Source organism: Sorex fumeus, unplaced genomic scaffold (genome assembly GCF_029834395.1).
Source record: "Sorex fumeus unplaced genomic scaffold, SorFum_2.1 ptg000037l, whole genome shotgun sequence".
NCBI classification, from domain to species: Eukaryota; Metazoa; Chordata; class Mammalia; order Eulipotyphla; family Soricidae; genus Sorex; species Sorex fumeus.
Window position 1 is genome coordinate 38,151,178 of NW_026606094.1, and position 15,618 is coordinate 38,166,795.

Here is a 15,618-nt window from a genome sequence, read left to right on the forward strand (position 1 = left end):
GAGCTTGCCAGGCTCTGCCGTGCGGGCGAGATACTCTTGGTAACTTGCTGGGCTCTCCGAGAGGGGTGGAGGAATCGAACTCGGGTCAGCCATGTTGGCTGCATGCAAGGAAAACGCCCTACCGCTGTGCTATCGCATATTGAAGGGAATATATAAATCAGAAATAGTAATCAGGATGGAGGGGGCAAAAACTATGTAATTAGTAACCTTAACGCAAATACCAATAAGGATTTATTGGGCATGAATGCTTTTGATTTATAAAGAGGTTTGATATGACAAAATAATTCTAGAAATTCAAACCTCTATTACACTTACACTATGCATACTTTGGGCTAGATAATTGCTGTGTTTGTGATTTCTAGAAAATTTAGATGTGTCCTACAAATCTACCTACTAAAACTCAGTAATAGCCCACATCCTGAGTCATTGCATCCCCAAAGCTCTTCAGACATGTGTCCTGGGTTCCCAAATCACCGCAGACTGAAAACTACTTGCCAAAAACCAGTCATTTTGAATCATGGTGCAGAACAACATAGTAAACTATTAAGCTACAAGTTCCTAAGATTTACATTTAATTGGTGTAATATAGAGCTAGGTCACTGGCATTTTTTTTTAAATTCGATGCAATTCAGTATAATCATCAGTTAGGAAGCATTTTGCAAATACCTACTATGTGGTCAGCATTTCCAAGGATAATTAGAGTACAAGGAAAAGTAAGCCATTGTCATTGTACTAGAGAGACTACATTAAGAAAATGCAGCAACTGGGATTTTAAAACTCTGCATTTTCACTACTGTATAACATGTACACCAAATGCCCATATCACAGAAGTGAATGCATATACAAGAAAGATCACTGAAGAGTAATGTTGTACCATCAGTGACTCAGATCTCATTATTCTCAGGCATCCTAATGACTTTTATTTTGGTTTGGATGCTTCATCCAGTGGTTTGCTCTAGGGTTACTCCTGTCCCAGTGCCCAGGAATGCTTCAGGAACATGTGGTGATAGGGATCAAACTTGAAGCTCCTGAATGCAAGACATTAATTTCAACTCTTTAGTCCATCTCCCTGGTCTCTTAATATCAACAGTAAGCAACCTCTACCAATGAGTATTTTTCTGAGCACAGGAGTATGCTCTTCCTGTGGCTAAAGCAGACCAAAATAACCATGAAATTACCATCCCTGGAGCAGTCATCAACGATGATGACAAGAATTGTCCTGTACAAACTAGAGATGCATTCAACTAGGGTAATATGTCCCAACTCCTATTCGGTCATGTCTCCCAAGGCATCACAATGAGAATGAGACCCACAGCTGTTTGCTGATGAAGTCAGTAGCGGATATTTTTCCAGTCTGTATCTTACTTTCCTGTTTCATTATGAAGCCCCAAATCAACCACTTGATTAAATCTAGTCTTGTAGTGTGAAAATTCCACATGTGCGTGGGCTGTGAAAACCCCTCTCTCACAGGGATTACACATTAACAAATGTTCACGGGCTCTCCAGGTGTCTCTGGCTGCCTGCGTTTGGTGCTATGGAGCCTTCTCCACCCAAGACCGCTGTTGCCTTCGATGGACTAAGGAAGAACGAGGGCCAAGCTGGTTGCTGATTAGTTGCCATTTATTCATTCAGTCTCTTGTCTCTCCCAGTTCTCTCCAACCCTCTTCTCTCTCTCTCTGTTTACACACACACACACTCTGTGTCTCTCTCTAACTGAGCAATTCTTTCTTCCCGCTATATCCATCTCCTCTCTCTCTCTCTGTTGTCTCTCCCTCTCTTCTCTCCTTCTTCTTCAATCCTCCCACCCCTTCCATCAACCAATCCCTTTCTCCCCACAGCCACTCTATTTTATTCTCTCACCATGCCTCCCCAACCACGCCTCCCCATGTGAAGTGTGATCAAAAATGTTTTTCCCGTCTTCCTGACCACCTGCAGCCTACAAGGGCAAAACAGCCCTTAATGTGTGTTTCTCCTCTCCTTAGACCTGCATCTTATTTAACGTCTTTAGTTCTACTTTCTAATGTTTGCCATTCTGTATGGATACAGTAATAGACACTTTTAGGCTCATAGGGTGACTCTCCTGGGGACATCTTACCACAGACTCAGACTACAGTGCTCAGGTCAGATCAATTATTCCTAACCCCAGTAGGGTCTAAATCTAGTTATTACTTTTGTATCATGACAAAATGTGTCCATACCAAGCTCTTAACTTATAGTTAAGCATTATGACACTTTGGCCAGGCCCATTTCGAAGCCAATAGATCACTGCTTGTCCTGAGTCCATCCAACCCTTTCTTGGGAACCTGATTTTGGGGATCTAGGAAGTAAGGGCAACCGAGGCTTAAGTCGAGAGAGCAGATGTCCAGGAGGTAATATTATCTGTAGTCAAACAATTCCCAAGCCACAGGCTTGTCTTTTTAACTGTCTTCCAGTATCAATAGCACTGCACTGGAATAGCACTGTCCTCTCGTTGTTCATCGATTTGCTTGAGCGGGCCCAGTAACGTCTCCATTGGAGACTGTTGTTACTGTGTTTGGCATATCGAATACATCACAAGTAGCTTGCCAGGTTTTGCCGTGCTGGCGAGATACTCTCAGTAGCTTGCCGGGCTCTCCGAGAGGGGCGGAAGAATCCAACCTAGGTCAGCCAACCTGGCTGCGTGCAAGGCAAAAGCCCTACCAGCTGTGCTATCGCTCCAGCCCTGTATCCTGTATCCATACAAAAAGTTGCTCTTAAATAGCTAACCATGCAAAGAACATTAAGAAGAGAAAGACAATATTTACAAGTCAGAGTCTGATCAGGAGGCAAAGGTAATTGACAGGTTGGGGGGCAAGCTCTCAGCAGCCAGGGAAGGAGGGCAACAACCGTTATCCTACATTGCAGTTTGCTTCTGAGACAATACAAATAAAGACAACTTTGTTTATAAAGACATAATGAAAGAAGGAAAGAAATGTCCATAAATAAGGGCATGGCTAAATTGTGGCACATCCATACAATAAAGTACTGTGCAATAATATAAATGCACCAACTATATTTTCTCATCATAACTGAATTTCACCAAACTTAACTTTGAGTAAAATATTTTGGATGCAACATATTATATACTATATAACAGTATGAAGCTTTATATCACGCAAAACTGATTTTTGGCATCAGGTCCGTGGTGGTGGTTGCTTTTGAGGAAAAGGAATTGTGGACTTACAGGCACAAGGACAAAAGGCTGGTATGTCCCATGTCTTGATAGCCATCATGTTACATTAGTGTTCACATTGGGATAATTCACTTATTTTTTTGTAAATATACATCAATGAAAATTTTTTAAACTCTAAACCTGAGGGTCAGAGCAATTTACAGTGTGTAGTGCATTTGCCTTGAAGGCAGCTTGACTGGGTTCAGTCCCTGGCATTCCATAGAGTTCCCCAAGCACTGCCAGAAGTAATTCCTGAATGCAGGACCAGAAGTAACCCCTGAGCATTGCCAGATGTGCCCTCCCACCCATCCCACCAAAAAAAAAACCCAATAAAATAAAAACCTGGGTCCAGAGAGATACTGCAGAGGTTCAGGCTCTTGCCTTCCATATATTTAACACTGGTTCAATCTCTAGCACTATGTAGTACCACCCCCTAGTACCACCAGGAGTAAACTCTGAGCACAGAGCCAGGCATGCACACTGAGCACTGCTGAATGGGGCCCAACCCTTCCGCTTCCGTTCAAGACAGAGAATTTGACAAAATTAATTATGTGACAACAAAGAGCTGAAAAGATAGAAAAGACATGTAGACATGTAGCACTAAAGCACTGAAAGAGGATTCCTAACCAACGATTCCATCACTGCCATAAGATGCTGAAATAAAATAAGCAAGCAGCTTAAAATAAAATAAATAAATAAAATAAGCAGCTGAAATAAAATAAGCAATCAGCCTGAGCCTTATTCCTGAACTGAACTGGGCTAGAAGACATTGAAAGCTCACTGACTTTCATTCACTTCTATGTTGACTATTCCTCGCCTCCCCATTCCTCCTTCTTAGGCTACCAGATTATTTCTTGCTACACTACTTTGAGTGCTGACAGCTTTTTCAAGAATATGTAGAATCTAGATAAGGAAAATAGTAAATTATATCATGAAGTATTCGAGGCATTACTCATGCTGCTTTCAAGAGAAATGAAGAGTTCTTTTCAAAAGTTACAGCACCCTAAAAAAGAAATGCACTTTCAAAAGTATTTCTGAAACAGTAATTGCCTTGGTGCAACTTAGGTATTTTCCAGGCAGGCTGGAGCGATAGCACAGCGGTAGGGCATTTGCCTTGCACGCAGCCAACATGGCCGACCCGAGTTCGATTCCTCCGCCCCTCTCGGAGAGCCCGGCAAGCTACCGAGAGTATCTCGCCCGCACGGCAGAGCCTGGCAAGCTCCCTGTGATGTATTCGATATGCCAGACACAGTAACAACAAAGTCTCCAATGGAGACGTTACTGGGCCCGCTCGAGCAAATCGATGATCAACGGGAGGGCCTTTAACTTTACCTTTTACCTTATGTGACACTGGGTGCCTAGGAGGTTTAAATGATGCTTTAGCCCACATTTATGTTCTCTTAAGAAGGAACTGTGAAGAAATGCTTCTACTGTATTGTTGCTTCTCAGTATGTAAATTATAGATACACAAGGATTAATTTGTTATATTTACCATCTTCCCAATACATATTTATTAAAATCTGTTGCTTTAAAGGATTTTCATTTCTTTACCCCTTGACCTCTAAGATGTTCAAAGAAGATTCCATTTTCTGTCTCCTCATCTGTGTTATTATGGCAGTTCATCGGATTAGCTCCCGGAGCCCACAGTGAGGGCTTGGTTGTAAAGTTGGAGCCATGTCGCTGCTAGCAGCTTTTCCAATCTTCATTAGTATTTATGAATGTGAACCCAGCAGTGGCAGTAATATTCCCATTACTGAAAGCCTGTTTAGAGCCACATTATTGTCTTACCTTAATTGAACTTCTGTCTGAAAGGAAAAAATAAAGAACTGATTTAATTTTCTCTTACCATTGACCTGTGATATTTCTAAGGTCTAGGTTTGCCTCATCTCTACCAAATGGTCCCTAGGAGGCCTGGTGCTCTGGCACTAAACTTCTCAAATAAATCCATTTGAAACTGGGGTCAGAACTAATTGGATAATGAGCTCAGTGAGATGGCATTCTCTTGGTTTACGAGCAGGTCAGGCTCCTGAAAAACGAGAACCGGAGTTATGAGGGGGTTGAAATTAGACTTGGGAGAAGATAGTGGAGGCATTTTTGAAAAATAATTGACCATCTTTCCAGTCCTTTCCGCCATCTTTACTTTGTGGTTCTTTCACCCTGTTACAACAACAACAAAAGGCGAAGTGATTTATTTTTCCATCTCAAATGATGCTTGCTCCCTTGGTGAAATTTGACTTGAGAAATAAGAAACTCCCCAGAGTTTCCTCACACTGAAGAACTATAGAGCTTGTCTCCAGGGAGCCATGGTTCTGGTTCAACAGACTTGAACCATTTCCCAGGTGAACCATTTGACTTAGAGACAACACTAAAGGCATCAGGAAGGCAACAGGACCAATAACACCCCAGGGTTACATGGGACTTCGTCACTTAAAATCTCTCCAGTCGCACCTGCAAAAGAGCTTGGTTCTCTAAATTGCCTCCTCACTATCCAGGCCTGTATTATGTTTGGAATAACCTTTTAGGAAAAGGACTATTTCTCAAACATGTTTGACACACACTTAGCTTTTCCTTTTTGGTTCTCCTTTCATTCTTTCTCATTCAAGTATAAACTGAACCAGTGTTTATTCCATACTTAGGATGTTTTTCTGAGAGTGGGCTTTCGGTTAGAATTTTGTCTGCTGCAGTCATCTGAAGCATTCTAATGTGTTTTATATATTTAAATGTCTTGGAAACTAGATCATACTTTTTGTTAAATATTTAGCAAATTTAGTGAAGGCAAACATATTTCAAAATTCCATCCAAAATATTGTCTGCCACCCAATAATCAAGCAGCTATAATATTTGCAGTAAAATCATTCTCATAATTTACTTTGCAGGCCCTTCTGCCTGACCTTCCTCATTTATTCTTTATACACTATAATTTATTTTTATTATAATAATACATGTGCATATTATTTACATGAATTTGACAAGCATATGAGAGAGAATTATTCTCTTGCTTTCTTGGGGTAGGCCTTAATATGACATTTTTAATAATGGTCCTCCTTATTTATTTTTCTGAATTAAGACTTATTTTCAATTTTTTTCTTATATTCTACTTTCTATTGTTAGTATTTTCATCAAAATCTTAGGGCTTTCTCAAATTTATACTTCAATGCTTATATTGGTTTTCTATTTCTGCTTCTTTATTTTCAAATTTTATTGTTTTCTGAAATTTTCTGAAAACACAAGAATATACTGAACTTCTCTGAGAGATAAGCAGTATTGCTTCATATCTATAAAACACTTGACTTGAAGCTTTTGTCTTTTATTCCCTGTATTTTCTCTGTCCTCCAAGTTTTTTTTCTAACTATTTCAGTCTCTCTCTCTTAGACTTTTCAAATTTCAAATGTAAGATTATCTTGATTGCCAGTTTGTGTTTTTTATCATTCAATTTTTGAATAGGTAATACATAGGGATGCTTTAAAATTCAGAGATTGTGTAAAATATCTCTGTTATAATTTCCCTCTCATGTCTCCTTTGCAGCTGCTCATTTCCCATCTTTACCCATAGGTAACCACTGTTTGGTTTCCTTCCAAAGTTCTCTCATGAACATAAAAGAAAAAAAAGAGTAGATTAATCCATTTTCCTCTTTCACATAGAAAAGTAGCACATTCAGCCTTATAGTAAATGAGCTGTATTACATATCACTTTTGTACACATACCAATGTGACTTTTAGAATTTTTCTTTCTTTTATGGCGGGGGAGTGGATGGGTTTGGACCACACCTGGCAGTTCTCAGGGGCTATTTACTGTCTCTGACCTCAGGGGTCACTCCAGGGAGTGATGAAGGGACTCAAGTGGTCATTCAGTCCCGGTAATCAAACTAGAATTAGTTGCATGTAAAGAAAGTATCTTTTTATTTTTTTTTAAAGTAAAAGATTTTATTTGGAGGGTTTTTGAAGGTGTGTGTGTGTGTGTGTGTGTGTGTGTGTTAGAGAGAGAGAGAGAGAGAGAGAGAGACAGAGACAGAGACAGAGACAGAGAGAGAAAGAGAGACAGAGAGAGTAACGTGTTCCAGAGAGAACCTGGGCTTCTCCAAGGGCAGAGAGAGCCCCTACACACATCCCAGCATTAGATAGGAAAGCACAAAAGTACATATCTCAAGAGGGAAGATGTAGGCAACACGTGCTCAGGCACCTCATGTACTTGGCCACGCGAGAGCAAGCAGCACACGGGTTCGGGCAGCATATGCATGCCTTTGCTTTGTTCAAGGTGGCTTTTATAGGCTCTTCTTGGGTTGTCTTGGTCCAGAACATTTCTGGAGTCTTCTGGGGCTGAATCACTAAAGTTAATCAGATCTAGGGAGAGGTCCAAGGGAAGTGTTTGAGGAACTTCTTGGGGGAGGGGCCCAATCCCCTCAGGGTCAGCTGCTGAAGATCTTATCAGGTCTTCATTTTTTTTTAATCCACAGAGTGGATCAGTCTCAGATTTTTGTTGATCTGAATTTCATTACGGAGAGTCTTTCCTGTCTATCTGCCTACATCACTATTTGCAATTTTTGTAATATTTTTTATTTTATAAAGTAGTTCACAAAATTTGATTACATTTAATATTCAAACACCAAGCCACCACCATTACACCTTTCCACCACCAACCTTGGGATGTTTCCATCCCAAGCCCCAATCCCTGTCCCAAAGCACAACTGAAATAATATATTTTGTATTCTCTGTTATGAAAAACCTCTGAAAGGCCTCGAAAGTTTCCATAGAGGAAACAGTGTGAAGATTGTTCTATTTTGGCAGAAGCCATTAAGACATTCTTTAGGATATCAATAACATGTTGTTAAAGGTTGAGTTATGTGAGTTTTCGTATATCTATCTGAAAATATGTATATATGCATATTATATATTTCCCTCTATGATTTTTTACCTATTATTTGAACCCCATCAAATGTGGTGTAGTACTTATAAAAATGGATAGGGACTGTCTTATACTGTGTCGTGCGGCTGGAAATGCAGCCTCCTGGCCCAGGAATATGCTTACTCATGTGTGAGGCTTAGCCCTAGAGTGTGGGGAGTGGCCTTGAGCATGGGTGGCGGTTTGGTTCTGGAGGTTTTCAGCTTCCAGGCCTGGGTCCCTTGGGGCCGGGAGGGCTCTCATCGCACCCCACTCTGGGGCGCCCCAAGTGAAACAGCCTGGTGTGGAGTTCCGTGGCATGGCTATGGGGGGCATCATGCTGCTCCCTTCCAGGAGAAAAATCTGTGTGATCTGGATGGTGGCTGATGATGAGATTATCTGGCGCCAGCAGGAGGGGGTTTATGGCAAAGAAAGTGTCTTAATTCCTGCATTATCTTTCCAATCCAGAGTTTTAGATTTTTTTTTACCTATTTTATACAAAAACCCATTGTTCATTTCTTTACAGAGCTATACATTATGCCTTCATATTCATGACACTGTTGAACAATGAAGTCATGCACAGTTTTCTGTTACCAAAGATTCTGAAATAAGGAACACTAGAAAAGCATCATTGCACTCATATTAAAGTATGTAGGATACAATCCACAAACTGGAGTTGCCAAGTCAAAAGTTGCATGCATGTGAAATTTTGAAAATGTCAAATTGCTCTCTTTGGAGGTATACAACTTTAGCATTTATAAGCAGTATAAGAGGTTTATTGCTTAAGTAGAATTGCCTGCCAAATATATTTGTGCATTTGTTTTCTATTGTTTGGGTAGCAAATCGTCACAAATTTCATCTCTTGAAGCAACATAAATTTGGTGTATAGGAGTTCTGGAGGTTTGATTCAAACTGGATCCAAGATGGATTGCACTGGCTAAAACTTAAAGGTGTCAGCAGATCAGCTTTTAGTTTTGAAAGCAAGCTGAACCTACTTTTTGTGCTGTTCATAGCAGCTCGAAGACATTGTTAGGACCCACCAACCTGTCTATGACAATTTGTGTTTTTGACTAATACTGAGCAGATTTTCATGTATTTAAGAGCAATTTACTTTTTCTTCTTAGTGAAATCCTTGTTTAGTGAAGTCCTTTGATCATTTATCCATTTGGTTTTGAGAATTTTATATATATTAGAAGTTTCCCTGTTATCTATAATCTGAATTGTAAATATTACTTTATGAACATTCACTGTTTGTATTGTTTATGTTGTTTTTTGGAAATTATTTTCATTTCACATACCTATGGTCAACATTTTGTTTTGTAATTGTTTATTTTCAGCACTAGTTAAAAAGAACCAGCACACCTTTGAAGCTCCAAGCAAAATAATGTATCCTTTAAAAAATTTGCTAGAACTGTATGATTTTTTTACATAAAAAACTATCACTTTTATAGAATTTATCAGGATATAAGTTATAAATATATATACAATTTCATTTTATTCAGTTGACCTAAACTGAAATTTCCTGCCTTTTTTGAGTTTTGCTAAGTGTATGACATGTTATTGAAAAATCACACCTGTGAAACCTAAAATGTTCTTTTTTGTTTTTTCTTTCACTTTATATGTCACAGCTCCATTCAACCCAAATAAAGGTGCAGATAGCATTGTCAAGTTTGATGCTTTTGGAGATGGAATGGGACGATACAACGTGTTCAATTTTCAGTACATTGGTGGCAAGTATTCCTACTTGAAGGTCGGTCACTGGGCAGAAACCTTATCACTAGACGTCGACTCCATCCACTGGTCCCGGAACTCAATTCCCACTTCCCAGTGCAGTGACCCCTGTGCTCCCAATGAAATGAAGAATATGCAACCAGGGGACGTCTGCTGCTGGATCTGCATCCCCTGTGAACCTTACGAATACCTGGCTGACGAGTTTACCTGTATGGACTGTGGCCCTGGACAGTGGCCCACTGCTGACTTATCTAGTTGCTTTGACCTTCCTGAGGACTACATCAAATGGGAAGATGCATGGGCCATTGGTCCAGTCACTATTGCCTGCCTGGGTTTTATGTGTACATGCATGGTTGTGGTTGTTTTTATCAAACACAATAATACACCCTTAGTCAAAGCATCAGGCCGGGAGCTCTGCTACATCTTGCTGTTTGGGGTTAGCCTGTCCTATTGTTTGACATTCTTCTTTATTGCCAAGCCCTCACCAGTCATCTGTGCATTACGGCGACTTGGGCTGGGTACCTCCTTTGCTATCTGTTACTCAGCCCTGCTCACCAAGACAAACTGCATTGCGCGCATCTTCGATGGGGTAAAGAATGGCGCTCAGAGGCCCAAGTTCATCAGCCCAAGTTCTCAGGTTTTCATCTGCCTGGGTCTGATACTAGTGCAAATTGTGGTGGTGTCTGTGTGGCTCATCCTAGAGGCTCCAGGCACCAGGCGGCACACCCTTCCAGAGAAGCGCGAAACAGTGATCTTAAAATGCAATGTGCGAGATTCCAGCATGTTGATCTCCCTTACATATGATGTGGTCCTGGTGATCTTATGCACTGTGTATGCCTTCAAAACGCGGAAGTGCCCAGAAAATTTTAACGAGGCCAAGTTCATTGGTTTTACCATGTACACCACGTGCATCATCTGGTTGGCCTTCCTCCCTATATTTTATGTGACATCAAGTGACTACAGAGTAAGTCTTTGAATGGTTTCTTCTTTTCTTTTTCAGTATTTTGTTACATAGGCTATAAAATATATTGCTTTTATTTCCTCTGACTAGTTAGGTAGATACTAATACATGCCATAGTGAACTTCCATGTTATATATAGAAACTTATTCAATGCATTTTAAAAGTATTTCACTCTTTGCACATAGTGAACATCATCATGCTAGGTACAGAGAGGAAGATAAATGTGCATGAAATGATCAAATTATTTAATTAAATGGGAGAAAAATGTATTATACTACATACACATATGCATGCACACATAACTTTAACTTGCAAAAATGATTGACAAGAGATTAAGACTAAACCACTAAGAACCAACTGAGAAGACTTTTAACACAAAACAACCAGGCTACCACAGATCAATCTGTTCATTAAGATAGGCTTGTAGCATTAAAACTAGGGTAAGGGATAAGTTTAAAGACCTAAAATCTTTCACTCAAATGACCAATGTCTCAAAAAAATGACTAAAATTCAATATTTGTTACAATTTTCCAACAACTTTAATTATACAACTATAATATACACGCACATATATATATGTGTTGTATATGTTTATATATAACTATAAACTTATACTTAATAAGTTTATTGTTAACTTCAATATAACTATAATTAGTTATATTGGCTTCAATATAACTATAATCTCTTCTGAAGGAAAAAGTTACCAATCCCTTAAAACGTTGAAACCATCTATCAGTGCTTTTGCATTTATAATTCTGATTTTAGTGTTTTCCCATAAGTATGAGATATTTCTCTTCAAGAAAATTAGTTTTTATTATATATATGTGCATATATATAATTTACTTATTTAAAAGGGGGCCTTATAAGTAGTGCTGTGGTGTCCCTGGGGGCCATTTCTGGTGCTGCTCAGCCTGACCAGTGGTTAAATATCAGGGATCTCAATTGTAGTGCTGCCCAGGGCCCATGATGCTATGGATCACTAGGGCCACCCATTGGTGTTCAGTGGCCTCCAGCACTATATCCAGCAGCTTTCAGGAGGCCATGTGGTACTGGGAATCAAATCCAGGCCAGGTGCATACTAGGTACCTGTCCTAACTACTGCAACTTCTGACCTCTCCTTATATTTTTAAGTCCTCTTAGATAGAAGTTTTACAGAGGACTAATGGTTTTTTTGTTACATCATTATGATGTAAGTACAAAAATCTCCATATACCAGTAATTCCTAAATGCCAAAATCAAGAAAATTGTACTTTAAAAAATGTAGAGCTATTTAAAGTATAGAATAAAGAGACTAGAGGGACTGGAGTGATAGTCTGACAGGTTTTGCCTTGCAGACAGCCAACTCAGGTTTGATCCCCAGAACCCCAGATAGTCTCTGGAGCACTGCCAGGAGTAATTCCTGAATGCAAATCTAGGAGGAACCCCTGAGTATTGGTGGGTGTGGTCCAGAAAGCCAAAATAAATAATACATGAAGAGAATAGAAATACTCAATGTTTGCAGTCTATTAAATTATTTCCAATCATGTGACTGAAACCTAAGGACCAGGTTAAATTTTAAGCATGGGGGGGGGGGGGGAAAGATCAGATTTTATGTTGGAGTAATGGTCAGATTTTCTATGGCTACAAAATATTTTTGAAATCGTTTACCAATTATCAAATATTTTTGAAATCTGTAAGAGAAAACATCAGAACTGAAGCAGAAAAGTTTAAGGTCAGGGTATAGGAAAATTGTACCTTCAAACTGTGGAGATTACAATGAAAAACTATAGTTTTTAATGTATTTTCATGTCCCCATTTCTATCTTTGTCTTTATATATATTCCTACTCCTATAAATACGTAAAATTTATAGAATTTGGGTACATGCTTTGAACACGGCCGATCCAGGTTTAATCTCCAACCCTGTATATGGTCCCTAGAGTCCCAGAAGGAATGATTCCTGAGTACAAAGTCCTGAGTAAGGCCTGAGCACTGCTGGATGTGCCTCCCCCCACAAAACAAAAGAACAAAAATATATTATAAAAGCTATTAGAAGGCCATATTATTCAACATTATTTGGGCTATACAAACTGAGAATGTAGAAACTGCAATGATGGTTATTTTGCCCTAGGCATATTATGTAACACTATTCATTCTCAAAACACTATCAAGATTGAAAAACTGGTATTATAAAAAAATTTTTATTGACTTAACATTTATTTCAAAACACAAAAGGGACCCTTTTCCATTTAACATGATAGAAATACAGTAATGCAGTTAAATGGTATTAGCTTAAGATACTCAAATTTTCAACACCTGTCAGAAGTTATAAGATGAAGATTGAAAAACTACTTTCAGACCTGGGTTAATTAAGACGTCCAATAACACTAAGATTATCTGAGATCTCACTTCTTATAAATAATGTCAACCCTAAGTTTACAAAAAAATTAGAAAGTAACTAGAGTTACCACACAGCGATTTCAATTTTTGCTACATAATAAATTAAATTAACCTGCCCACATGGCAGAGTCTGGCAAACTCCCCGTGGTGTACCCAATATGCCAAACACCAGTAACAATGATGGGTCTCATTCTCCTAACCCTGAAAGAGCCTTGAATATGGCACTTTTTAAAATCTCAGGGCTAGGACGAAGGAGACATTACTGGGGCCTGCTCGAGACAATCGACGAACAACAGGATGATCGTGATCGTGATCGTGAATAAATTAAATAGGTAGGTTTTGGAGGAAAATATTGATATGTAAGGGAACAACCCACATATTCTGGTTTAATTTTTCTGACAGATTGTCTAGAAAGCAGGATTTTTCAAAGCAGGCCAAGTGACAAATTTGTAGCCCAAACTGAGGACCATTAATCCAGTATATCAAAAATATTCTTCCAACCCAATAGAAATGTCTTTAGTTTGATCTGCATTGATTGGAAATTCCTGGAGACATATGGTAAAGTTAAATAATTGAGAAATTTCACATAAATATCCAGACTATTTGCATCTGTTGACAAAATAAAAGCACAAGACCATATTCTTATACACAACAGTTAGCCCTTCTAAACGCTTATGCATTTAGATGGTTAACAATTACTATTGACCATAATTTTATCAACCCCAAATCCTCATATTTCATGCCCTTCACTAGGATCTGCATAAACCCTAGAAGCATTTGAACTTAAGACCCTTGTTCTAGAAATTCCAGAGAAACACTAAGATTTAAATTTTCCCAGAAGGAAAGTATGTGGCCCAGATAGAATTAGCAACTACTAAGAATGGCTAGAAAAAAATTGGGCATCAGTCAACAAGATTCATGAGTCAGTGTTTTGCCATCTATTATGAGTTATAAATATGAAGTACTATTTAAATCTTTGAATGCATCTCACAGCTGGGGGAGGACAAGAATGAAAAAATCAAGTTAATATAGGATTGTTTACAATTAACTTGGTATGCAGGCTCTTAAATGCCAACAAGTTTCGAAGATTTGAATTGTTAAGAACTTGGTCTTTTCAGGAATACTACTTGAAGAGGTGGAATTTCATCATGTACCTGGTTGAAAACAGACATAATTAAGGTAGTTAGAGAATATAGAGCATATGAAATTTTCTTGAACCAAGAACAAAGTACTCAAGATATGGGTTTTATTCAAGTGAAAGTTGGATAAAGGATCTCATAAGAAATTAATAAAAATTAACATCTAGGTCAGATTAGATGAGGAACAGGAATCCATTTAAATAATGGTTAAAGACTCTGAAGTCTTTGTTTTCTTTTGGTTGGTTGTTTCCTCAGGCCAAAAGTGAGGGACTGAGGGATAGTACTGGATTAGGACAGATTCCTAGCAGACTCCCAACCCAGGTTTGATTCCCAGCACCTTACTCTCCTTAGCATTACCAAATACAGCCCTGGATGAAGTCAAGCACTGCCAGGGTGGTGGTACTGCTGGGTGTGTGTGGGGTGAGTGTTCCAGGTAATCCCCAGTACTGAGGGCTCAAGCAGCATCACATTTTCAGGCCTTCAAATTGAACCATTGACCACTTGGCCAAGAATCTTCAGACACCCTCAACTTGAAAATAAGTGACACGGAAATAAAAGGAAATAAAAGAACTACCCCTTCCTCATCAAATCTGAGACCTTACTTTACTATATTCTTCACATACATGAGTGCACTCATCCTCATTAGCACCCTAGAAAGCAAATTTTATTATTAATTGGAAAGACAAGTAAATAGACTCAAAGGATAATTAACTTCCCAGGTGGCACAGTTGAGAAACAATATGACAAGATTTTTCTGATATAATATCATGCCTTCCATAGTATGCCACAAATATATCTATCTTTAATATAAAGGTTGGATTTGAAAGAGTAGAGCCAAGAACAAGCTGAAGTAATTGAAATAATTACAAGCATCAAGACAAAACAAAGAACCTGGGGAGGAATCTGAAAATCCAAAGGAGCTTTGAGAAATATACAAATTTCCTCTGTCTTTCTGGGTCACAACAGAACCATCCCAGGTAGTTTGAGTCACCAGGGACCCAATATATACTTTATATAGTGTACATAAAAACCAGGTCATATTAGGATAGAAAAATATCTATAGAGGGATTAACAGTAATTGCTGAATGTTTTATTCATTTATGCCTGCCAAAAATATGTCAACAGGTATGGTCTTGGAGATACCACTATCAAAGATTAGTCTCTTAGCCTGGCAACCTACTGAGAGTATCTTGCCCACAGGGCAGAACCTGGCAAGCTCCCCATGGTGTATTTGATATGCCCAAAACAGTAAAAACAAATCACACAATAGAGACGTTACTGGTGCCCGCTTGAGCAAATCGATGAACAACAGGAGGACAGTGACAGTGACAGTACAGAGTGG

General features: G+C 38.9%; 1 protein-coding gene across 1 annotated transcript in view; it reads left to right on the forward strand.

Annotated features, from left to right (window-relative positions):
* The window catches only part of GRM3 (glutamate metabotropic receptor 3), a 242,985-nt gene that overhangs the window by 205,163 nt on the left and 22,204 nt on the right, over window positions 1-15,618 (forward strand). Inside the window, exon 4 of the mRNA XM_056118109.1 lies at window positions 9,697-10,763. Coding sequence (XP_055974084.1) covers window positions 9,697-10,763 — 1,067 coding nt within the window. The remainder of the gene's footprint in view (window positions 1-9,696; window positions 10,764-15,618) is intronic.